This window comes from Physeter macrocephalus, chromosome 1, assembly GCF_002837175.3.
Source record: "Physeter macrocephalus isolate SW-GA chromosome 1, ASM283717v5, whole genome shotgun sequence".
NCBI lineage: Eukaryota > Metazoa > Chordata > Mammalia > Artiodactyla > Physeteridae > Physeter > Physeter macrocephalus.
Window position 1 is genome coordinate 94,726,886 of NC_041214.2, and position 26,799 is coordinate 94,753,684.

At 44.0% G+C, this 26,799-nt stretch overlaps 1 protein-coding gene across 5 annotated transcripts in view; it reads right to left on the reverse strand.

The window, feature by feature from the left end:
* The window catches only part of ADPRH (ADP-ribosylarginine hydrolase), a 43,802-nt gene extending 17,966 nt beyond the window's left edge, over positions 1–25,836 (reverse strand). The window contains exons 1-7 of one of the 5 annotated variants that reach the window (XM_007106232.4): positions 25,384–25,815; positions 15,388–15,500; positions 8,421–8,622; positions 6,468–6,645; positions 5,836–5,944; positions 4,692–4,793; positions 1,835–1,924 (exon numbers count right to left, since the gene is read on the reverse strand). In XM_007106232.4, the coding sequence (XP_007106294.2) occupies positions 1,835–1,924; positions 4,692–4,793; positions 5,836–5,944; positions 6,468–6,645; positions 8,421–8,622; positions 15,388–15,500; positions 25,384–25,733 (1,144 nt within the window). In that variant the 5' untranslated portion in view covers positions 25,734–25,815. Of the gene's footprint in view, positions 1–1,834; positions 1,925–4,691; positions 4,794–5,835; positions 5,945–6,467; positions 6,646–8,420; positions 8,623–15,387; positions 15,501–19,359; positions 19,375–23,526; positions 24,203–25,383 lie in introns of those variants that run through there. The other 4 variants (XM_055085145.1, XM_028493346.2, XM_028493349.2 and 1 more) reach the window with 4 other exon arrangements.
* Between the last annotated feature and the right edge of the window lie 963 nt (positions 25,837–26,799).

Consider the following 26,799-nt stretch of genomic DNA (forward strand, 5'->3'; position numbering starts at 1 on the left):
AGACGTAGAGAATGGACTTGAGGACACGGGGAGGGGGAAGGGTAAGTTGGGATGAAGTGAGAGAGTGGCATGGACATATATACACTACCAAATGTAAAATAGATAGCTAGTGGGAAGCAGCCGCATAGCACAGGGAGATCAGCTCGGTGCTTTGTGACCACCTAGAAGGGTGGGACAGGGAGGGTGGGAGGGTGACGCAAAAGGGAGGGGATATGGGGATATATGTATACATATAGCTGATTCACTTTGTTATACAGCAGAAACTAACACAACATTGTAAAGCAATTATACTCCAATAAAGATGTTAAAAAAAAAAGAAAGGTTGGTGTGTAAGCACATTCATTGTATTATTATTAACAAGAATAATAAAAATTGGAACCAACCTAAAAAAAAGAAAAGAAAGCCAGTGTGTTGAGGTTCACCTCACCAAGTGACTGATACACTGAATTTGCCAAATGTCCCAATATAACAGACACTTGGTTTTCTGGTTATTGTTGTTGTTGACTATTTTATTTTATTTTATTGAATTTTATTTTTTTACAGCAGGTTCTTATTAGTTATCCATTTTATACATATTAGTGTATATATGTCAATCCCAATCTCCCAGTTCATCACACCACCACCACCACCACCCACCCCCACTTTCCCCCTTTTGCTGACTATTTTAAAATTTGTAATAATTAATACTGAATGAATTTTCTGGGGCTAAGAGGTCTATAATGAGCCATAACTCCAGGGTTTAGGGTCTTCAGACTCTTCTTTCACCTTGGGACCCCCTCTCTGGGACCAGAACCAAGTCTGAGCTGCTTGCTGACTTTCCTTTCCCCCAGAGTTGGGACACTGTCTATGGCCAACCTCCTTCTAGCTACAACAGGGAGCTGGGAGACACAAACTAAACCCTTCTCAGATTGTGTTATGAAGAAAAAAAAAAAGTGGCCAATTAAAACGCCAAAGAAATTTTCAAAAGCCATTAAAATCAAACCAACCCATCTGATCAGAATTGCTGAAAATTTATGAATTGTTAAAAGAAACATGTTTTTGGAAAATCAGTAAAATTGGTAAGTTTGGATTAGTGGTTACTCAACACAGTTGTCAAAAGAATCCTTAAAATGTTAAAATTTTGGTAAAGCAGGAAAAGGTTAAAAACATAGTAATCAGAAATCAAAATAAAATTCCCACATGAAATGTTGATAGGTTGGCTATATTCATAAGAATATAAGAAGACTACACAATCCTTAACGCTTAGCTTTTGATACATTTAAAATTATTTAAAATTACCTTAAGAATATATTCAATTAATATATCCAAAAAGAACATTCCAGAAGAATAAATTTAGAAGAGAAGAAATGTATATTCACTGAATGTATTCAAGAAGATTCTCTTGAAAGCAATTTTAGAGAACTTAAATTTAGTTAGTTTGGGGAAATAGTCATGGACTGAATTGCTCCTTCAGCTAGCTAGCTTTGGGCACTTCAGTCTGTTTCTGCCACAACGAGGCTCTGCGGAGGATGTAGCTACTGTGGACTCTGCCACAAATTGGGGCCCAGGAGGAAGAGAGGTTATTGGCTTGAGTGACATTGGATCACAGCAGGGCCTAAGAAGTGGGGAGGGAGCCTAAATATGGAGCAGCTTTTAATTTCAGGCACTCCTCCCCTAGAATTCCTGGGCTCCAAAGACATCCATTTAATAAGTGCTGAGTAAGCTTGATGGGACACAGCAAAGGACACTGTCAGGAAGACCCCCTGTGGCCCATACTGGCTGACTCAACACGAAGCCTGTTGGTAAATTCCAGTCTCTGGGGCAGCCAAACACCAACTCTCTCTGGCTTTCTGACCTGCATAAATGGAGGTGGGACAGCCGGGTTGGTCTTGGCCTCCGTTGACGTAGTAGTCCACATGTCCAACAGGAATCCGAATACCCAAATCTGCAAGGAGGCAGAACCCCATTACCCTCTTACTGCAGGGTCTATTTTCCAGGTCCCATAGCAGGGTCCACCGGCAGCAGAGCCTGAGGTCTGACCTTGGGGGCCCACCCCCTCTCTGTGCTGAATGGGTGCCCACTTCATTCCTAAGTGCTGGGAGACTACAGAACTAGCCCTCAGATGGTTTTCTAAACAGGTTTTGCCGTGCTGAAAGGAAGCTAAGAATAAATTTATAAGAAGATACTCATATTTGCCTAATAAAATCAAGAAAAATATCCCTTAATATAAGTTTTTATGAATCAGTAAATGTTATAATAAGCTTGGTAAATTTCCTTGTTGAATAGTTTCTATTTTGCTTCAAGTGATAGTTCAGATATGTGTGTGTGGGACCACATTTCCAGTCTCCAGTGTTTTCATGACTGAGCAGAAATATAACCTGGCTACAAAGAGATGAGTTTGAGAGGCTGTAGCCTGCATCTCATCATTGTGACTATATCTGACCCCTCAGACTCGGTCAGATTCAGCTGCCAAAGACCCTGATTTTCTTCTTCATATTATCTATCACAGTTGTAAGCAACTGAGCGTGTATTACTTGCTTAACGTCATCTATCCAGGGGTTAAGTGATGACCTAGAATTCATCCTCGCCCATCATCTGTCGGGTCAGCTCTACCTCCAAAATATATTTTGAGTCTTTCTACTCTCCGTCTCTACTGCCACCACCTTCACCCATGCCACTATTGTCCCCCTCACCCAAGCCAGCACTGAAAACACCCTCCAGTGAGCCTTCCCTTACTGCTCACTGGCAGTCCATTCTCTGCCCAGCAGCCAGAGTATTCTTTTTTTTTTTTTTTAATAAATTTATTTACTTATTTATCTATTTTTGGCTGCGTTAGGTCTTCGTTTCTGTGCGAGGGCTTTCTCTAGTTGTGGCGAGCGGGGGCCACTCTTCATCGCGGTGCGCGGGCCTCTCACTGTCGTGGCCTCTCTTGTTGCGGAGCACGGGCTCCAGACGCGCAGGCTCAGTAGTTGTGGCTCACGGGCCCAGTCGCTCCGCGGCATGTGGGATCTTCCCAGACCAGGGCTCGAACCCGCGTCCCCTGCACTGGCAGGCGGATTCCCAACCACTGCGCCACCAGGGAAGCCCAGCCAGAGTATTCTTTTAAGGAAATCCAAATCGCCGCCCTCTCCTCACTGATCATAGAATAAAATTTAAACTCCTCGCCACGTCCAGCCTGGTCCTGCTCCCTTTTCTCAGCACATCACTCACTGCGCTCTAACCACGTGGCTCTTCTGCCTGCCCCCACCCACAAGGCTTTCGTTTTGGCTGTCCTCTCCCCCTAGAGTGTTCTTCTCCCTGCTCTTTCCAGTGCTGGCTCATTCTCGTCCACAGAGTCTCACCTCAAATATCACCTCCTTGGCCAGATTTTCCTCAATAATCCTATTTGAAGTAGACCCCGAACCCCCTGGTGCATCACACTTCTCCCATATCCCTCATTATCATAATCACAGGGTGGAATTATCTTGACTGCTCGCTTGTATGTAAGCTCCACCACGGCAGGGCCTTTACCCATCTTTTTTCCTGCTCTATCCCCAACACCAGCACAGTACCTGGCACACGTTAGTGCCAAATACTTATTTATTGAACATATTAGTGAACAAATGCTTGCCGATTAGCTTGTAAGTTCCATGTGGGCAGGGATCTTATTTGGTGCCCTGTGCATTGCAGTATTCTCAGTGCCTGCTACATAGATCATAAAGACCGACTGAATAAATGGAATGCCTTTTTTTTTTTTAAATCACATTAGGAAGTGGCTCCAACTTTGAATGGGACTGAGGGGCCTAGCACAGGTAAACAGGGACCAATGAGCCACCTATTTAGCAAATTTAGGAATATAAGGCGTTAACCTTGTTAATTGACATGTTTAATTAACTTAATAGCTAAGCAGAGGGCTATGGGCTTTGGTTTCCTATCTGTGAAATGGAGGTGGGAAAGAGGGTTGAATAATATGATTGCATGAGTTTCTTCCAGAATCCTGAATCCGTGAGTCTTGAATGCTAAAAGAAGTCTTCTAGCCAAAATGGAATGAGACATGGCCATCTCTCAGCTGAAGTGCAAATTCTTCTGGTCAGAGACAAATGTAATTTCTTCTTGTACCCAACACACTGAGCATGGGGCCTGGCACCAGACTCTGTGGGTGTTTGACGTCGAGTAGAAATGAGGAGGAGTGCCCGCTGGTCAGAAGAGCTTAATTTGGTCATGATGTCATGACGGATTCAGAGCTGGGGGTTCTTGACTGTGCCTGTCATTACTGGAGGGGGCAATTCTCATTCTTCACTAGACTGAGGGCTGGCCTTATCCTCTGGGGAGGAGGGAAGTCCTGATAGGTCTGAGTACCTGCCCCAGGAGTGGAATGCCCCGATTTCCTGGGGCCAGGCATGTTCACCCTGAAAAAGCAGCCAAGACTTTCCCAGGCAGAAGTGCCCTCTGAGTACTACCTCAGGGAAAGCTTCGTGTTGAATCAGAGTGAGACTCATGACCAAACAGTTTTGGTCCACAAATGAGAATCTTCCTTTCTGCTGCTGGCTAAAAATAAAATCATTCATCTCAGTCTTCAGAGAATGACAGAGCTGGAAGAGCCTTTCCAGGTCATGCTGGTAAACTCCTCACTGCATCAGAAGCTTAGAGGGGAAAGGTCTCCTCCCAGGGCCACACAGATAAATGCGAGCCTCCTGGCCTCTGCCCTGTGCTCATTTCCCCCCACAGCTCACTGTCCGTGTCTGTGTGGATGGCTTCCACAAAGAGGGCGTCCCCAGGGTCCAGGCGCTCCTCCAGGCTGGCTCTTGTGTACTCCGGTCCAGCAGGGTCCAGGCCTGCAAGGACAGACATGTCAGGAGCCCTTTCGTGTCAGCCACAGGAAGCCTTATGGACCCACTGCACACATACATGGGCAACCCTTCCGGTTCGGATCAGAGTCCCCCAACAAGGACCCAAGGGCGAGAGAACTAGCTCAGGACCACCTTTCCCAGGAAGCTCTACTCTGTTGTCTCTAACCTCTCAATGACCCAGTTTCTCAGGCTCTGAAATGTGCTTGCTAACACCAACCATTTGGCAAGGATTAATGTCAGTAATATTTATCCTCAGGTAGTAATAACAATGGCTATAATTTTTTGAGTAGTTACTATGTGCCAGGCCTTGTGCTGGGCACTTTCACACTTTCTAGTCCTTACAACAACAGAGCAAAGTAAATATTACTCTCCCCAGGCCTTAGCTTGGATCCCTTTTCCTCTTCCTCCCAAAAAGCAGACTGTGAGACAAGGATTTAAAGTGCAAGTAGCTTATTTGGGAGAAAATCACAGAAAGCGTAGTGAGGGGGTGGAAAAACAAATCAGAGAACGAAAGAAAATTTTAATGAATAGATTATCTCTTTGGGTCTCATCCCACTGGGGTCCCTCTGAAGGACTCTGTAGAACATGACTCAGAATTGTCTCAATGAAGTGCCAGGAAGCCAGGGTATTTACCACACAGCTCTGGTCCCTTATTGACTGAGGGTAGCTCCTGAAGCATAAAATTCCCAGCACTTTGCAAATACTTAGCAACACTGTCTACAGGTGATTTCCATAGTGGGCCAAGGATATATGAGCTGTTACAACCCACTTTACAGTTGTAGAAACTGAGGCTCAGAAAGAAATCCATGGCCTCTAACACTGACATTAGAGATCATGCAATAACAACACAATAGTATTTTATCCACAAGGGCCACAACAAGTAAATTTCAGTGGTGATCGATGACTTGATCATAAGAACAAAGGCCCAACACTTCCCTCTGCCTGCCTTAGCAAAGGCTCTTCCAGGTCATGATCTCTCTCTAGCTCTCTCTCTCAACCTGAGAGGATGGGCAGGGAAGAATGTTACCTGTGATCCGTCCCAGCTGGCCTTTGTAGAAATGTCCTACCATGCCCCCCACGTGGGCCCCCAGGCTGACACCAATGATGTGGATTGAGGACTCTGACACACCCAGCGCCTAGAACGGGCATTTACAGTGAGTCACATTTGTGTCACAGCAGCCCCCGGCCTTACAAGGGTAATACTTTTCCCTGAGGCATCAGAAGCAGAAGGTCTTGGGCATGACACACCAGCCACACATGCTTTGGGAAAAAGTGCAGAATCTCACCCTGTTAATCACTTGCCCTCTCCCTGGGCTCCCCACCTTGACAACCCACTCACTTTCCCTTTGGTGTCCAAAGTATGTGAGGCATGACCGTGGCCATTTCCTCCTGAGGACCTAGAAGAGTTAGCCATTGGCACCCTGATGTAACATGCAGTGGCATGTTTTACAGAGGAGCAGGGGGAGGCTCAGAGAGGTTCAAAAACCTGCCCAAGGTCAGCACTGTAAGCGGCTAGGTTGAGATTTGAACCAAAGATCCACAGACTACTGGGTGGCTCTGCTTCCACCTAAAGCTCCTTCTCACATGTCTTTTCTTTCTTTCGGACCCCTTGCTCCCCCGTAAGCAGCCAGAACTCACCCTAAGCTCTTCTACACCTACCAGGAGTTTACTGAGGAAACGGGAGATCTCGAGTCCCAGCTTAACCACATTTTCCACGGCTGAGAAGTAGACACCTGTAGAGCCATAAACCCAGTCCACAGCGATCACGTTAGCATCTGTTGCCTGCAGAAGGGCACCGATGAATTTATCAATCCAGGAAGGCTTTGTTCCTAAAGCCCTAGACGGGGGGCCAAGAAAGGATAGGAAAATTATCTTCCCAGCCAGCATCCATTGTCATGGAAATTACAATGACATTTCTATACATAGAACAAACCCAGAGAAAAAGTCACAAGTAAGCAGGGTTGGGGGTATGGGCAGTAAATCCTACAACACTTTGAGCATAAGGAGGACATACTCTCAAAGTTAGCAGGGCTCCTGACTGCACATGTGGAGCCCGTGTGTAAATTATAAAAGAGTACCTTTGTTCTAGGTGGATGTAGCCTGAGGCCAGGGCTCAGAGCTCAGGTCAGAGTTCAGCCCCCGGCCCTCAGTCAGGTACCTTTGTGTAATGCCACAGACCACACAAACCACTGCACTGACCCTGCTTGTGTTACTCATGGGAAAGAAAAGATAGCTTTGTGTATTAGAGTTAAGATTTGCAATCTTAATTCTCATTCTATAGTATAGGCAGTTTCCTTGAGGATGTTTTCATTTACTCATTCATTCATTCACTCTTTCCTTCATTCAACAAATGGGCCAGGCAGTATGCTAGGTGCTTTGTGAGAAATAAAGAAAAATAAGATATATTCCTTATCCTTCTGGAACTTAGAGTGTAATAGGACTTTTCTAGGAAAAGAAGAAGAATAGGAAAAATTTCAGAGAGCTTTCCCAAGAGATTGGGAATGGGGAAGAAGTTTTCTCAATGGCCCAGAGCTTGCTCGCGTGGACAGGGGAGGCCAGACTGGGTGTATGTCAGGGAACATGGCTTTGGGGCATCTGGGAGCAGGCAGCATAGTGAGGCTGCTGAGCTCTTCAGCTCCATTAGCCATCTCTGGGGTGAGGGCACACACTCAGCCTTGGGTAGTGGCTGAATGCAAGATTTGCCGGAGAAAAGACTTCGGCACAAGAGAGAGAAGGGATGCCTGAGGGAGGATGTGGCTGGGAGATGGAGTGAGGAACTGGAGAGGCACAGAGAGCCCAGAGATGAGGAAATGGTGGCCCTTTGCTCAGTGCCCCACTGTGCACCTCTTCCTCGGGCCCCCCCAACTCCAGCTGCTCCACCGTGCTCCTCTTTCACCATGTTCTCTCCCTCTCTCCTCTCAGCCACTTTTTTTCTGTTTCCGGCATTCTCAGTGGGCTTTGGAGAGAAGATGTTGGAAGGAAGGGTGGTGATTAAATTGGGACTCAGAGACTATGCATTACAACAAAATTTGGCCTGCAGGGCCTCAAAGAAGTTGAAGAAGTGTGTAGCGCCTGAGAAACGCTAACCTCTGGGAGTGATGGAAGTGGAAGTTTCTTAGGTCATGAAACCCAGGAAGAAGAGAAGAAGAGGAGATAAAACCCTGGATAAAAACACCACGATGTTACCCCTGAGTGAGTGCACAAAGCCTACAACCTCACCGGCTGAGATGAATCATGCAACCCACACTTCAGGGAGGAAAGGATCACTGAGACCATCTCTACAACTTCCCTTTTATTCAAATATGGAAACCGAGGCTCCGTGTGCTAAAGTGACTTGCCCAGGGTCACACATATTTACAGTTGGAGAGTGTGTCCAGGGTCACACATATTTACAGTTAGCAGAGGAGTAACGTATGTGACCAACAAGAAAGAACCACACGATGTGTGTTCAGGCTGCTATGAGACATCTTCAAAGTCAGCAGGAGGTGAGCGATGAGACCTGTGACAGGCAGTACATCCATTTCTCCTTTTGCTCCCCACTAACTTCATATGGCATTATGATCACTTTCTAGCTCTTAGCTGAGCTGATCCTATTGGTTGGTTGGCTCCCACCTGAATCCATGGATAACTAGCTTGGTTCCCAGAGTGGCATTGAACCCCGAGTTCCGGATGTCACTACTTTCTTCCACGAGCTGCCCACAGCGAGGATCAGAAGGGGTGAAGAGGAGGAACTGGGCTTTGAGATTGGTGCCTTGGAGAAGATTAGCATTCTGGAAGTCAGTGCACTTTGTCTGTGGGGTAGGAGGTGCATCTCCTAGAGGAAAAAACAAACAAACAAACAAACAAAAAACCAAGAAACATCCAAGGTGAGGTCATCTGTTCTTAAAAGGAAAAAAGTTGTTCTTGAAAGGAAGAGAGAAACAGGGTCTTATAGGCATTCATCATAAATCAGCAAGTGTAATAATCAGACTCATTTATTAAAGGCATCACTTCTGTAACCAAAATCTGTATATACTTTTCATGTATAAAGATAAAATACCAGAGAAGAATATGAATATTGCTCAGCTAGAGAAGATTAAAGGCCATGGTGAAATGGATATTGTCATGGGCTAAACTGAGTCTCCCCACCCCTGCATAAATTCATGTGTTGAAGTCCTAACCCCTAATACCTCAGAATGTGACTATATTTGGAGATAGGGTCCCTACAGAGGTAATTACATTGAAATGAAGCCATTAGGGTGGACCCTTATTCAATATGACTGGTGTCCTAATAAGAAGAGGCAATTTGCTCAGAGAGAAGAAAGACGATGTGAAGACACATGGAGCCCCCTTGTATCTCCCTTCTGAGCAGCCAGGTCTTGGACACGCCGGCGATGAAGCCCACTATGACTGTGCAGGCCCCCAGGCTCCTCAGCCTGTGGCAACTTGAGCCCCCATGGAACACAAGAGAGAACGATGCCTGACTTGACTACTTCATCTGCCTTCCCCCAGCTTTTTGAAGAAAAGATGAAAGGACTCTGCTTGAGCATGAGACTTGAACCACATACATGAATACATTTGCTCTATCGGTCATGGAGGGAAGTTTGCATCAATCAGACAGAGAATTAAGAGTCCTTTTAAATAACCATAGTATGTCACAGAGCAAGGCCCAACAAGCATCACAGAATCAATACATTCCAGACAAAGTTATCTAAACAAGATGTAATAAAATTAGAAATCAGTAACAAAAGTTATTTAAAGACACATTTGGAGATTTTAAAATTCCCTTTTAAGTAATGAATGAGTTAAAGAATAATCACAATGGAGACTAGAGAATATTAAAAACTAAATAACAGTAAAACCAATACAATATCAAAACTTGAGTTAAAGTAGCTAAAACAGTAATAGGCTGATATCTTTAACCATAAATGTAAATATCAGGGGAAAATGGGGAAAGACACAGATTAGGTAAATTAATCTTATAACTCAGAAAGCTGAGAAAGAATAATACAGCAACACCAAATAAAATGTAGGGAAAGAAATATAAAGGAAATAGTTAAGCGACTTCCCTGGTGGTGCAGTGGATAAAAAAAAAAAATCTGCTGGCTAATGCAGGGGACGCATGTTTGAGCCCTGGTCCGGGAAGATCCCACATGCCATGGAGCTACTAAGCCCGTGCACCACAGCTACTGAGCCTGCTCTCTAGAGCCCAAGAGCCACAACTACTGAAGCCCGCGCGGCTAGAGCCCGTGCTCCGCAGCAAGAGAAACCACCACAATGAGAAGCCCGTGCACCACAACAAAGAGTAGCCCCCATTCCCCGCAACTATAGAAAGCCCGCTCACAGCAATGAAGACCCAATGCAGCCAAAAATAAATAAAATTAAATCTTTAAAAAAAAAACAAAACGAAGTAGTTGAAATTAAATAAAACAATGAATATGAACAGCATCAGTAGCTGCTCAGTCCATGCAGTTGCTCAGGCCGACCTTCCTGGAGAAATCTTTGACACTTTGTTTTCTGCCACCCCCGTACAATGGTGAGTAAATCCTCAGAACACAATATTCAGAATTAGACCATTCTCACTACCTACACTGGCACCACCTTGGTTTAAGCCACCATCATCTCTCAAAATTATGTAGCCTGTAATGCTTTTCCTGCCTTCATTCTTGTCCCCCTTCAGTCTATTTGCAACACAGTAGTAGAAAAGTAAATCAAATCATGTCACATCTCTGTGCAAAAGCCACCAAGGCATTTTACTCAGAATAAAATCCAAAGTCCTAACAGTGGAAGAAAGCCCTAAATATCTTAGACCATCCCCTTGGGGAGCCCTTTGCCTGTCTGACTATTGCTTCCTCTGTTCCAGCCACTGTCCTCCTATAGCTCTTCCTCTCTCTAGACAGGTTCCCACCTGAGGGTCTTTGCACTAGCCATTCCTTCTGTCCAAAGTGTCTTTCTCTGGACATCCACGTGACAGATTCCCTCTCCTCCTTTAAGTCTTTGCTTGTCAAATGTCATCTTCTTTCCTCTAACCCCCTATTTATTTATTATTTATTTGGCTACGCTGGGTCTTAGTTGCAGCATGTGGGATCTAGTTCCCTGACAAGGGATCGAACCCAGGCCCCCTGCATTGTAAGTGTGGAATCTTAGCCACTGGACCACCAAGGAAGTCCCTAACGCTCTATGTAAAATTGCAATCTGCCTATGTGCCTCACCTCCGTTCTCTCAATTTTCTTTGTCCTGATTTATTTTTATAGCAATCATCACCTAATGAAGATTTTTTATTTACCAGTTTATTGTTAAATGTATTGTTTATTAATTTCCCCACATTAGAAGATACTTTCAAAGAAGGAAGGGATTTTTATCCATTCTGTTCACTCTACTGCCTAGAATAGAACCTGCCACACACAATAAACACCAAAAGGTAGTTCTCTGAAAAGAATAATAAACTAGATGTACTTAAAAAAAAAACAACTAGATATACTTTTGATGATAGAGTAAGAAAAAAAGGGGGAAGTCACAAATAAACAAAATAGAGAATTAAAAGGGGATGTAAGCCCAGTAGATTTTTTAAACCACAAAATAGCATGTTCATACCCATCCAACAGTTAAAAAATAGATATTTTCCCAGAAAATTGATAATCCCCTAGAAAACTATAGCTTACTAAAACTTAGTCAAGAAAGAAAGAACAGAAAATTCAAATGTAAAACTGTAGTATAAAGGAATTGAAACAGTAATTTTAAATCTATTCATCAAAAAACTCTATCAGGACAGATTTCACAGAGAAATTCTAACAATCCTTCAATTCCTATCTTACACATACTGTTCTGGAGAATAGAAAAGGGGAGAAAGAATCAAAACTCATTCTATGAAAATAGCCAAAATGTCAAAACTGGACAAGGAAAGAAGGAGAAAGGAAAACTAAAGGCCAGTTTCACTATTACACACAGACATAAAAATCCTAGATAAAATGTCAAATCCTTCAAGGATAACAAGTATACATCATGACCAAACGGTTTAATCCAAAAAATGAAAAGATGGTTTAACATTAGAAAATGTATCAATGTAATTCACATATGAACAAATTAAAGAAAAAAACCATATGCTCAACTCAGTAGATGTAGGGAAAAAACACACGATAAAATTCAATACCCAACACTCCTTAACATAAGAAAGGAAGGGTACCTACCCAAAGCCTATAGCAGTGATTATAGTTACTGGTGAAATGTTAGAAGCATTCCATTCAGAACTGGGAACAAATGAGAATGTCTGCTATCAGTGCTTCTATTAAATATTGGACTGGAAGTTCTAGTCCTAGCTAGTAAAACAAGACAATAAAATAGGATAAAAATTATAAGGTTTGAAAAGGGGGAAAAAAATTGCCAATATTTGCAGATGATAGGCTTGAACTGTCCGTCATTCAAGACTATGGAACGTGGCACAGTGAATCATGCTCAGATACCCCATCCCTCCAAGCACCACTTTAGCCAAAGAGTAGTGACAGATGAATATCCAAAAGAGAGAGAGAAAAAGACATAGACGATCTCAAATATAAAAATACTATCTCCAAAACAGGAACAAGAATAGAATTGCAAAATGGTGATGGGTTCCAGGTCTGAGAGAAGACAGTGGTTGTAAGAATTCAGTTTTGTGAGGTAAGCGGGAACCAAAAGTGCTCCAAGTCAGGTGTGGAAGACCCACCAGTGGTAGCCAGCGGTGGAGAGGGGCTCCCCAACTCAGGATAGGAAGCTAACAACAAAAACAATACAAACAAAAACAGCTATTGACTTTTTACTGGGGCTATAGCTTTATTTAGGGAGACAGTATGGAAAGACAAGGCCTCACTCACAGGAGCTGAGACAACGCACCTTTCTGGAGGAGAGAGGGCAAAGATGGGGGCTCGGGTGGGGAGACAGAGAGATGAAGAGAGAGACTGAAAACAAACTTTTTATTGAAAATTAAAATGAAACTTATCTATTGTGTCAGAAGTCAAGATAAGAGTTATCTTTGGCGCAGTAGTGAGTAAGATGGGATACAGGGAATGGGTTTTAAGAATCTGGTAACATTTTATTTCTTGATCTGAATGATGGTTACACAGGTGAAATCATTCTGAAAATTCATTAACCTGTGTATTAATAATCTGTGTACCTTTCTGTATGTATGTTGTACTTCAGTAACTAGTTTACTTTTTAAAAAGCTTGAAAACAAATATATAAAAAATCAAATGTTTACACAGATAGTCGATGAAGCCAATAAGTGGATCATGAATTCATTCCAGGTGAAATAAAGTTTTAAAAATCTTTGACAAAGCTTTAAAATAAGGATGCTGAGCGTATACAAGGATAAAAATAAAGACAGAGCATAAGAAATTATGAAATAAAAATGGGCATAAATGATAAGATATATAAAAGCTAATTAGAAAATGGAAATGAAAAAGATAGTCATGGAAATAAAAATGGAATCAATGCTATAATGTCTAGTACAGAAGAAGTAAAAGAAGCTTTTTAATATGAAAGTGCAGTTTAAAAGTATAGACAATAGATGGAGAGGCCCCAACATTTAACTAGTAGCTGTTCTGTAAAGGAAGAGAATGGGAGAAGAAACAATATTTTTAAAAGGTAATTGCTAAGAATTTTCCATAACTGAAAAAAGATATGAGTTCTCTAATCACAAGTTATACTCAGGGTAATGAGCAAGATAAAAAAGAAATAAATCTATACAAATAGGCAGAAGATAGTAAAACTGCAGAACATTAAGTATAAAAGATATTCTTTAAAATTCCCAGACAAATGCATTGGAAAATTTAAAAGCAATGAAAAATATAATTTCCTGAAACTGACTCAAGAAGAGATAAAAATCCAAATAAACCTACTAGCACCAAAAAAAGAAAAACTCAAACTGGTAATCAAGAGTCTTCTCTGGCCCTAAAATACGCTAGAGCCAGATGGTTTTATTTGAGAACTCCACCAAACCTCTAAATTACAAGTAACCTTTACCTTATATAAAACTGTTTCATAGAACAGAAACTTATTTTATGTGGTTATAATCATCTTAGTATCAAGACCAGAGAAGGGCAATACAAGAAAAAAAAATGATAGATAAATTTCCTTTATGAACAAATATACAAAATAATAAATATAAATATATACAAAAATAAAAATAAATGTTGGCAAATAAAATTCAACATCATATTAAAAAATACCCCACAGGAGTAGGAAAAAAACAATACCCCATGACCACAAGATTTGTCCCTGGTGATCTTCATCTAAACCCATAGAGTTTAGAAGAAAATATGAAAGATTACTTTTATAAGAAGATTGATTAAACAAGACACCAGAAGCACAAATCACAATAAGAAATAAAAATTAAGACAACAGTGTAATACTATTTTTTCTGTGAGATTGACAATATGAAAAACATTTGATGATACAAAGTGTTGTTGGAGAGGGTGGGAAAACAGACGTGCTCACGTACAAATCAACAGTTATAACTTCCTTGCAGGGCAGTTTTTCTCACATTTATCAAAAATGTGTAAGATATAAATCCTTTTAGATCTAGTATATAGCATATAAACAGCCACTTCATAAAACAAGATATATGGTCACTTTACATACACACACCCACACACACACATGCACTCAACTAAATGATTGCGTTAGGAGAAAGCACACATGAAGCTAAGTAGCACCTTTTCAATGCCAGCCGTTGATGCAGGGAAGGGGTGAGCAGAGGCCTGTGGTGTTGCAAGGCAAGTATGAATCATGGAGGCCTTCTTGGAAGACGTGAAGAGCAGAAATGAACAAAAAGGTAGTGTGAGCAACTACAGGCGGAAAGAATGACACACCCTAAAGCTGGAGAATGAGAATTAAATGTCTCGTGGATGTGACACAAATGCAGTCTGCTATTGGGGACAGAGGGAAGGGAGATTTCCAAGGGTGATGCCACTGCTGGTCAGAGGAGGGGGTTTTACTCTTTCGAGATGCTCTACTCCATAAGAGGGTTTAGATTTGCTATATTAAGCAAGGGAGAGCGGTGGGTGGGGTTTTCACTGGGAAAGGCACCATGCAAATAGCATCTGAGGGAAACTGTGCTAAAGGTCGTTGGTTATCTGCGGTGAACAGGACTAGTTATCATAGTACTGCCAAGAGCGATGACAAGCCTGAACTTGAGCTGGGTCGGCAAGACTAGAAAGGACCTCTAACAATCTCAATGACAAAGTTGTTGTTAGTTTGGAAATTTTAAATTTTAAAATTAAATATATCTTGGAACAATGGATATTTACAGGGTGAAAATGAATCATGTTTTGGAATTAATCACATTTTATTTTTTTATACTCTTCCTGGCTTGTGCAAGGTGAAAAGGAGTAACGCAGATTTTAGAAAAATGAGTAAAACAACTAGGGGAAGTTCAATTTTTTGTGACTTAAGAAAGTGCTGTCATTCCCATTATGATTGAAGGTTTTTTTCTCCCTCTTTTAAATTCATCTCAGGAGAGGGCTTTTAGGGGACCTTCCAAAGGTTAGCGCTACATAAATAGATGGCTTGAAAAAATAGAATTATTGACCGAAAGAAGTCTCACCCAAGGCCCCAGCCCCCGACTTACCTGTACTTCCAACACTGAGCCACAGAAGGAGCCCCCATGACCAGAAGCAGCCCTCCCAGGGGTCTGGGGCCATCGTCGAGCTGGAAGTCTCAGAGCTGCGGTGAAGCCGACCCCTAATGACAAAGAGATCTCATAACCCAGGCTCTCACCGTTTTGCACACTAAACACCCACCCGGGTCTCACTAATCATTAACTGGCCTCATGACCGGTAACAGATCTCTCCCTACTTGTTTAACTTCCCCAGTTTTTCTGTTTCTTCTTCTCAGTGAAAAGAAATATACTTTTTTCTTTTCTTTTTTTTTAAGCAGGGGACATTGAAACACATTGCCCTTCCTCTCTGAGCCAAACATCATCAGGAAACTATTTCCTGCACCTCTCCCACTTCCCATTATAAATTGTTAGTAAAAACCAAGGCAGAAGTCTTTCATCTCGAGGGGATCACAAACCCACGTTGTCCCGGAGTCACCTGTGGATGTGTTTGCCCCCTAGGAGGACTCTGAACGGCTTGAGGGCAAAGACCTTCTCTTTTCATTTTTGAGTCCCCAGCACAGAACTGAGCCAACAATGTATTAATATGTTTAGTGTACATTTAACGGAAATAACGAAAGAAGATGAAGTTGTCCTCTGAGAGTACTATCCTTTGATAGAATCTTGGGGCTAGAAGTCCAACCTCTACGAAGAGTCGTACAGTGTCTTGAATTCACTGATAAGAAACAAAGAAATAGAGAACGAAAATGACCTATGGAGACCCTTCTGCTGGAAGTGGGAGAGCTGGCCTGGAACCAGGGTGTTTCCAGTATACCGCGTGGCCTCTTCACCCAGAGGAGTGTTAGAAACCACAGAGTGCTAGTTCTAGATGGGTCAGGGGAAGGGGGAGTCACCGTACTTGCCCAGCTCTCCTTAATTGCAGCACATTGCTGTGAGGCAGAGAACCCGCCAACAGGGCAGTATGGAACTTTCTGGACCATAGCTCTGTGAGGGGAGTACTATCTACATACAGCTTCAGGGTATAGAGGGGTTAAGTACCTTGCACAAGCTCACGCAGAGCTGGGATTTGAAGCGGGACAACCTAGCTCCCGAGGCCATGCTCTGAACCACTGTGCCAACAGGTGGCACCAACCACTGCACCAAGCTGTGCCAGGCCTGCCCAAGACAGGGATAAAATGATTTTGGAGGGGTCAGCCCTCGCTTCCCCTCCTGCACATGATGCCACTGATCAGGTGCTGTTGCCACCAGGAAGGGCACTTCTGAAGGCTGTGCTGATGTCAGAGACCAAGCCAGGTTGTAGAGGTCCATGTCCTCAGAGAAGAGAAGCCAGGATGGGACTAGATGTGCAAGAGATTTATCAGGGATAAGACCTGTGACGAATAAAAGGGGGAGCTGAAGACAGTGGGGAGACCCTTTAGACCCTGCTGCAGGGCTGACACCTGCGCAGGACGGGGAGAAGGAAAGAGGATGGCCCAGGAAGTCCCAGAACTCCATGCAGTTCCTGGAATGTCCTGGCCAAGGCAGTGGGGAAGCCTCAAGCTGAAGTCTCTTATGAAAATGAGCTGTAATTAGCAGCCTTACCCTGCTCAGTCACTAGCTGGGGGCAGTGTCAGCACAAAGACGAGGGTAGATCCAGAAGGGCAGCAACCAGGACCATCAGTCAGTTAGGTTCCTCACAGCAGGAGGCTGAGGACTGCATTCTCCTGGCCACTCCATCACACCCAGAGCTGGCGCGTCAGGCCCGTCATTCCAGCTTTTCCAGCACAGTGTTCCCTGTGCTGACATGGGGCTGGAGTGGTCCCGGGCAGGACCACCTGCCTCAGAATCACCCAGGGGACGGGGGCGCAGACCACTGGGCCCAACCCAGACACACTGAGTGAGACTCCTTGGGGTTGGGCCCCAGACTCTGCAGTTCTAGCAGGCTCCGCAGATGACTGTACGCACGCCAGAGCCACTAGTCTTCTGTTAATTCTGTTAATTCTAACCACAGCCATCTCCGTTTCACCAGTGAGGAAACTAAAGCTCACAGAGGCCAGAGACCTGGGGAGCACTGCTTCAGGGGGCCAAGAAAGCGGGGTCCTCCTGGAAAGCGAGGTGACGTGTTTTAGAAGGTGAGGATAGAGATCTTTCTACGGGAGACACTGGTAGGGAACACCAGCTTATAATCAGTGTATATGGTCCGTCTCCCCCAGGGAGAATGTCAGCCTCGGGAGGGCAAAATTCTGGTCTCTTTTGTTCGGGGAGGTGTCCCCAGCGCCTAACACAGTGCCTGCCACACAGCCAGTGCTCTATCTTTGCTAAGGAAAGGCATGGTACCTCTGGTATGGTGTGCTCATTTAGAGAGGGCCGTGGGAAGGGGCCTGATCCCAAGACTGCATCGAGGCCCCCACCGTGAAGTGGAGTCAGATGGCTTTACTTGCCTAGGATCTAGGAACACAGGGAGGCAAGCAAGAGACCAAGGACACTGGGCTGAATATCCAGTGCTCATTGCTCAGGGCTCCCTGTTGTGTGCCTGCTGCTTAGAACTGTGCTTGGCTCATAATAGGTGCTCGTTAAACACTTGTTTTGAAAGAAAGAGAGGAGAGGAAGAGAAGGGAGTGGAGGGGAAGAGAGAAGACAGGAAGCTACTGGTCCAGGCCTCCAAATTTTGAGAAAGACTGAAAATTGCAGCTTTTAAATGACAGTTTGATGCCAAATTCTAGGGTTTAGTTTTTGTTCCCTGAGACGTCCTAACTTTAGAGTAAAATGACTTGTGAACCTTGAGAGCTTGTTGCCGGGTGTGCAGTACTGTAGGGCGATTCCATGAGAAGGTCGAAGGGAGAGGACACCCCGGGGGTCCCCTGGGTTGTGCCTTCTAAGTGGTGGAAGAAACTGGCTGGAAGTGACCCATCTGCCCGTTCCACGGGTTTAGCTGGGCTCAGCTCTGCCCACTCCTACCCCGGCGCCCAACGTGCATCTCAAACCTACAGCCATGTTTCCTTTTGATGTCACCTCATAGTTGTGGGAAGGTGGAGAGAGGCCACAGGCTGCTGACAGCACCATCTCACTCCTGGGTTTCATTTTGGCTTTGTCTAAGGAAACATTTTCTGATTACAGCCAACAATTAGAGTGTGGTAGGATTGGAGACAAGCAGACCTGGGTTTAAACTCCAGCTCCCCCATCTCATCCCAGCCGTGTGACTTCAGATGGATGGCAGCTTCTCTGAGCCCCAGTTCTACACCTGTTAACAAGCTCTAGTAAACTGCCTGACTGCCTTTCTTCCTCCTCTTGTCTTTCCTTCCCCAAAGGACAGAGTCTCACCAACTCCCTAGGTGTCAATATCCCCAAACCCAAACCCCAGGGACGAGAAAATGATGGCAAGACTGCCCTCTCTGCCATGCCTGGATGACCCCCGGGTCCTTAACCAGACCCCATTCCTTGAGGAGCTGATCCACTGGGATGGTTGACTGTGAAATCATCAGAGTCTCCATTCCCTCCCTCACCACTCCCAGTAGCTCTGGCTGTTTTAAAAAGATGCACATTTACTTGCCCTGGAGAGGTGGAGACAGAAGAGGAAATGGAGAATGTGTGGTTGAAGAAGCTTGGAGAAGGGCAGATGAGGCCAATGCAGATCTTAAAAACGTATATATTGCCAAGACTTCTAGTAACATCTAGCAATCTTAGGTACCAAAGAAAGCAAATGAAGTACTATCATTTAGCAGGTCAAAAAATACCATTAATCCCTGTAATGTTACTCATGACCTATTGTTTTTCAGAACACAGATGTTAACTTGATTAGCATGACAAGTTCATACTGTCATTCAGGTCATCTTTAAAATTTACTCTAACATTATGCATATAATTAAGTCTGTTGTCTCTTTCCTCTGTTCATTCTGTTCCTCCCTCCTCTCTCTCTCTCTCTCTCTCTCTCACACACACACACACACACACACACACACACACACACACACACACACACACACATACACACACACCAGCACTCACAGTCAGGAGAGAAGGTAGAGCCCAGGAGCCCAGGTGCGGGTAGGTGGAGACAGAGGTGAGGATGGGTGTGACGGTTGTTCTCTTTCTATGGCTTCTATTTTCTCAGAGAACTAGGAAGCAAAGCTGCCAATTGAGAGTCAAGTTTGGAGAGGAGGTTTTGAGGTTTGAGAAAAAGGAGTCTGAAAGTCTGATCTCTTTCTGAATTGTGACTGCTGTGAAGAGTGAGAATTTGCATAGCAAATAGAACAGGATCTTAAAAAGACCGCTATCTCTTGTCTCCAATTGCAGCTGAAGTCCTACTAGCAAACAAAAAATGCTACGTCTCCACCCTCCTACCCTGCCGGGACCCCGTTCCCCCCCCACGCACACACCTCCACCACTACATTCTAAAGAGACTGGAAGGCCCTGGAAAGACAAATCCCAGTGGGACTTACTAGGAGGCAGCAGAACTGCTCTAGGAGACCTCCCTTCCCCACCTCCCCTAGCTGAAAATCAGCCATTTGAAGGAAAAATCACAAGAATCATAAGTTCTATGGGGGGTTTCCCATCCCTTCCTGAAAGGCAAGGAAAGGTGGTGCTCTACCTCACCCTCACAACAAAGCCAAATGGGGGGGGGCTACCAGCTGAGAATGAGGGTGACCACATGAAGGTGACAGTGGCATCTGCCTGATCTGTCCTCCTGATCTGTCCCTATTTGAGAGGGATGGGGGAAAGGTAGACAGCAGCAGGTGGGGCAGCCTGCACTCTCACTGGTGGATGTGACCAGGAAGGATGAGTTTCCCTTGGGTTGAGTAGAGCCCTCAGAAGACAACTGGCTTGACCCTTTCCCGTCAGGGCTCCACTGGTGAGGGTGGTCTAGGGCAACACTGGAGAGGTACAGGGAACCCCAAGAGAGGGAGGCAAGGAATGAAAGAGGCATCCATGTCTCCATTTCTCCTCTAAGCCCTCTGGGCCCGGGACTGACTGTGCTGGGGAGAAAAGAAGACATGACATTAAAGTGTTAGAAATGATCAAACTGGACTGGGATTCCTACTTCTGGGTATATATCCAAAGGAAATGAAAACAGGGTAACAGAGAGATATCTATGTCCCATGTTTACTGCAGCATTATTCATGATAGCCAAGATATGGAAACAACTCAAGGGGCTGTCAATTGATGAATGGATAAAGAAGATGTAGTACATATATACAATGGAATATTATTCAGCTAGGAGAAATTCTGCCATTCGTGACAACACCAATGGACCTTAGGGCATTATGCTAAGTGAAATAAGCCACAGAGAAAGATAGCTATTACATGATATCACTTATATGTGGAATCTAAAAAAAAAAAGTCAAACTCATAGAAACAGAGTAGAAAAGTGGTTGCCAGGGGCTGGTTGGGGGAAGCAGTGGTAGTGAGGGAAATAGGGAGAGGTTGGTAAAAGGGTACAAACTTTCAGCTATAAGATGAATAAGGTCTGAGGATCTGATGTAAACCATGGTGACTATAGTTAATAACACTATATTGTGTAATTGAAACTTGCTAAGAGAGTAAAACTTAAATGTTCTCACCAAAAAAAGATAAACATGTGAGGTGATGGATATGTTAATTAACTAGATGAAGGGAAACCTTTCACAATATACATTAAATCACCACAAATGTACGCTTTAAATATCTTACAATTTTACATGTCATTTATACCTCAATAAAGCTGAAATTAAAAAAAAACTAGACTGGGATGGACTGGATTGGGATTTTAATACCCACCACCACACCCCCATCCCAAGACCAAAAAGATAACGCTAAGGGGCAGGAAAAGCAGCTTCAATGGAGTATGTATGAAGGCAGTAGCTAGAGAAAAATAAAATCATTCCGTGTTTGCTTCTCACTAAATTCAGACCATTCACCAAACCAGTTACAGAGGTAAAACACGTCATGCTTCAGAATCCACTTGTTAAAATACTCTTCTTCCCTTTTCTATATTGTAACGTTTAAGCATCTCAGTTCTGCTGTTTGGGCAGTGCTAACTGAATTCTAGTTCTCCACCTTAAAACTTCAGGCTCTCCCGACTATTGGTAAAAGAAACCCCAGAAAGACCAGGAAAAGAGGTTTTTCCTCTTCTCCTACAGCTGCAGAAAAGCACACACTATTCTGCACTATAATGTCAGTTTTTATCAAGTGGGAAATTACAAACGGTCACGAGAGTCTCCATCTTAATCTGTTCAAGAATCTTGTGTAAAAAGGTATGTACTGACTGTTTTCTATTATTCTAAAACTGTCCTCAAAATATTTCTACAAAGAAGTCTTCTTGTACACCTGAATTTAAGACACCTGAATCTAAGAGGTTATTACCATGTTCTGTAAATTGTAAATCCCCACCCCTAAAGTCTGCAATTCTGATTGTCCTGCTGAAGAATCTGCTGTCCTAGTTGTAATATTTAAAACACGTCTGTTTTCTGAAATATATAAATACACATCAGAGTTGGTTTTTCTTAACATCTTTAGTGGAGTATAATTGCTTTACAATGGTGTGTTAGTTTCTGCTGTATAACAAAGTGAATCAGCTATACATATACATATATCCCCATATCTCCTCCCTCTTGCGTCACCCTCCCACCATCCCTATCCCACCCCTCTAGGTGGTCACAAAGCACAGAGCTGATCTCCCTGTGCTATGCGGCTGCTTCCCACTAGCTATCTATTTTACATTTGGTAGTATGTATAAGTCCACGCCTTCCTCTCACTTCGTCCCAGCTCACATCAGAGTTTTTTGAACCAGAAAAAGAGCTTTGGAATTTTCTTCTCTCTTTACGTATAAAAGAATGATAAATCTCATGCCTTTGCTGGAGTCCTGCTTCAAATACAGAGTTGAGAGCTTTGTCTCATTTAAGTCAGCACACAGGCTTGGTTAAAGCATCAAACCCTCTATCTCTTTCAGGCCGGCACAGGTCACTCCTGACAATCATGAAGTAGAGGGCATCCCAAACAGATGAGGCCCTGCATAGTGAAAGCATTCACATCAACACAAATGAATGAACTTCCAAAGGAAATACTGAATATCTCTAATGGGCCAGACGGGGAGGCCACAAAAAGAATAAGACACAAGCCCTCACAAGTAGCCTGAGATCGTCCCCAGAAGACACGCAATCACCACACAACAAGATCAGTGTGGTGAGAGGGCTAGAGACAGAAGGCTGTGGGTGTAGCGAGGAGAGAGAGTCAAGAGCCTGAACAGTCAGAGTAGGTTTCATCTAGAAGATGCTACCTGAGCTGGGGCTTGAAAGTGAAAGAGGAGAGGGAAGAGCACCAAGAAATGAAGAAAGGGGGTGAGTATTCATTATACGTGATTAGAAGTGCAGCACGATCAATTTGTTATTTGTAAAGATCACTCTGGAGGGCGATGAGGAAGGCAGTACTGGAATTAGAGGCACCAGCTAGGAGGCTAATAAACAACATTCATTTAATATATACTGATTAAGTATCTCCTGTGTGCCCAGGCACCATGCTAGGTTCTGTCTAGAGGAGAATAAAGGCAAGCAAATAGGCAACAACAAACTGGCACCATGTCAAGTGCCATGCCCAGGAAATTAGAGGGCACAGCTGGGAGCAGCATCTCCTCAGACTTGAGTAGCTTGGATTGCAGAAATCCAGCTGAAACATACTTGGTGCAAAAAGGTAAAAGAATAACAGATTTGAGGGATATTCAGGAGGTAGAACCAACCAGCAGATGCTATTGGGACCCCACATATACCCCTCACTGTTCCCATGCACCATACAGCTTGCCACTGCAAACATCTCTGAGACTTTACCTGAGGACACTCATGTTTGGCTTGCACAAGAGGCAGGCCAGGAAGCACCAGGCAGTTAGCACGCCTGGGAGTGGTCCTCCACCAACATCAGATAGAAGTCGGTGGGACAACTCGGAGTGCCTTACGCAGAGGACCCAGACGGACCGAGTCCCAACTGCCCACATTGGTAACGTGCCCATTAACGCACCTTGTCCTGGCTCCCCTCCCTTCCCTGTCTCACTTCCCCATTCTCCTAACAGTGCTTCCTGGAATCACCCCCCAAATAAACTACTTGCACTCAAATCCTTGTCTCACGAGTCCACTTTGGGGAACCCACCCTAAAACAAACAGAAAAAAACTTACTGAAAGATTAGATGGTAAAAATGAAGAAAATATGAGGCTATGAGATTTCTAATTTGGGAGACGCTGATGCCATCAACTGAGATGAAGACTCTTCAGGATAGGAAGAGGGGTAGATTTGGGGTGGGGGGCGAGGACAGGATAAATTTGGAAAGACTGACCTTCAGGTGTCCAAGGGACTGTTATCTCAAAATTCCCTGAGTACAAGGTTAAGACTCTTGACTTTGAAAAAAGTGAAACTGAGCAGAAAAGGGACTACACAAGAGGAGAAACCACCAGAAATGAATGTCACTTCTCCCTAAAGGGTAATTACGGTATCTTCCTTTGACCTAAGAAAATACAAAGCCCTAGCTATCTCTTCCAGCCGGTTTCTGTATTCTAGCTTCTCATAGTTGGAGGGACTCACTCCTTTAAAACCATACATCACTCCCCACCAACAGCCAGCAATGGCAGCTGTAGAATCACTGTCTCCACCATGAAAAAAGGCTCGGTGGGCAAGCTCCTCCCAGGAGTCTCCTGCAGCCAGGACGGCATCATAGGCAATCATGGGGGCATCGTGTCCACTGCTGCCGCCCCAGCCAGAGTAGCTCACGGAGGTGTAGAACTGATCCCTCTCCTTCACATCAAAGGGCTTGGGGAAGGCAGGGGCTGACCTGCCATCCCAAATCCCTCTGAGTTTTAGGTATTTTTCCCATTGGTCTTGGAAGTAAGACCTGTAGGAAGGAAAAAAATCTACAGTCAATTGAAAAAATAAAGTCAAAAGCCATTAGGAAAGGTACCAGATAGATGTGTGAGCAGGGAAAGCTCCAAGATGACTTCAACTTCTGGTACTAAAATCATATGATATAAAAAAATCAAAATGAGCTCTACGTGACATTCATTCAATAAATTTTTGCTAAGGAATGATATAAATAAGGCATTGATACCTGTTGCTACATAAAGAAGATATACAGCAAGCTAAAGGTGAGAAATAAAGGTTTGTTTTTCCTGAGTTGAGAATCATGGCAAGTGTCAACTTTCAAGGGTGAACTTTATGTATTTAGCCTGTCATTATATATTTTATTTTATTATTTACTTTATATTATTTTCTTAACAAAAATTGTACATATTCAAGGTTGTATGACATGATGATTTGATATACATATACATAATGAAATGATCACTACCATCAACCTAATTAACACATCATCTCCTTATACGGTTACTATTTTTTTTAAAGAGAGAACTTTGGAACATCATGACCATGGGTGATTTCATTAGAAAGCCTCTGGGCCTTTTTATTCTAAGAAAGGGAATGTGAAATGAATTCAGAAAAAGGGGAAGATATGGCCTTACCACTTGTTAATTAGCTGATGGAAAAACCTATCTCTAGATCATTTTAGCCAAGGATTTCACAGCATTATTTGTGTGTCAAGACAACACTGAAAAAACAAGTTCCAGGAAATAAGCAGGGAAGTTCATCTCAGTAAAGAATAGCCATAGGGACTTCCCTGGTGGTCCAGTGGTTAAGACTCTGAGCTTCCACTGCAGGGGGCATGGGTTCAATCCCTGGTCAGGGAACTGAGATCCTGCATGCCACGCGGTGTGGCCAGAAAAAAAAAAAAGAACAGCCACAAAAACTATAGAGAACAGGATCCCTACGCATGAGGGAAGCAGTGTAGCTGCCTTACTCCCTGAGGTCTTCACTTGGCGACTTGGTGGCCACCACCACTGGGACTGTACTTGAAATCCTTAGCAGGTGGGTGGGGAGGCAGCTGGATGTGGTGGACGACAGAACTGGATGGTGAGAACCAGGATGGTTGCTATGATCTATGAGTTTTAGGGATACACATGCACGCATGTGTGCACACAGATTCAGCCATCTTCTAGCAGGAGCGTGCACCTACAAACTTACCAGTGTTGAAGATTCTGCTCCACGAAGTAGCCTGATTGGACAATGTACTTTTTAGCTTCCGGTAGCACCTCCATCAGTCCTTTTCCCCACTGCTGGGGAGGCTTGCCGTTCACAGCATAGGCTGTAAAAAGAGCAGACACAAGGGCTCCCAGGAAGCCTGTGGGATGGTGGTGGGTCATCCGGCCACTCTCGACGCTCGCCTGGATCAGGGTGTCCAGCTGGCTGTGGTGAGGGAACCGGAGACCGATGCACATGGCCCGCACGGCAGCCCCGCAGCCACCCTCATGGCTGTTAAAGGGAATCCTCCAGCCCTCGGCTTTGTCTGGCTCCAGCAGCATGGCGTTCTGCATTGAGGCGCCCCCTGGGGAGAGTCCGGTAGGGCATGGGGTCAGTGTACCAAAGCGAAGGCCCCGCAGGATGAGAGAACCAAGCCCCGTCTCCAACTTTCCTTGATGGAAAGGGAAAGCCAAAAAGTATGATGATGAATGTCCCCAGACTCCAGACCCCAGACCCCAGGGCAACACTGTGCCTTACTTACACCAGAGTACTTATACTAGATGCCCTTGGGTTTATGGAGCGGGGAGCTTTTCATCAGGAGGTGTTATTGGCTGAATTGTACTCCCCAAAATTCATATGTTGAAGCCCTAACCCCTAGTACTTCGGAATGTGACTGTATTTGGAGATAGGGCAGAGGTGATGAAGTTAAAATGAGAATGTTAGGGTGGGCCCTAATTCAGTCTTATCAGTGTCCTAATAAGCAGAGGAAATTTGGAGACACAAAGAGACACCAGGAATGTGTGCTGTGAGGGGGCACAGCTAGCAGGAAACTGTCTGCAAGCCAAAGAGAAAGGTCTCCTTCAGAAGAAATGAAACCGACACCTTGATCTCAGACTTCTGGCTACCAAAACAGAGAGAAAATAAATGTCCATTGTTTAAGCCAGCCGGTCTGTGGTATTTTGTTACAGCAGGTCAAGCTAACTAATACAGGAGGAGCTATAGGGGAAAAAGGCGATTCACATCAGCTGGAGGCCCAATGGCTGTATAAAGTTCCCAAAGTGAGCAGCAACCACCTGTGAGCAACCTGGAACCAGAAAAGGGGTCTCCACACGACCTTTTCCGGTCTTCTTGAAAAAGAAAAAAAAATTTCTTTATTAAAGAAAACTCAGAAGCTGCAAATAAGTAAAACAAAAATAAGAAACTATAAATACCCCTATCACCCAGATACAATGGTTAACATCTTTGTATATATTCTTCCAGACCTCTCCCAACAGAGATATACATATATACTTTTAATGAAAATGGGTTCAGAAATGAAATTGAGTTATTTATAGTGAGGTGGATGGACCTAGAGTCTGTCATACAGAATGAAGTAAGTCAGAAAGAGAAAAACAAATACCGTATGTTAACCCATATATA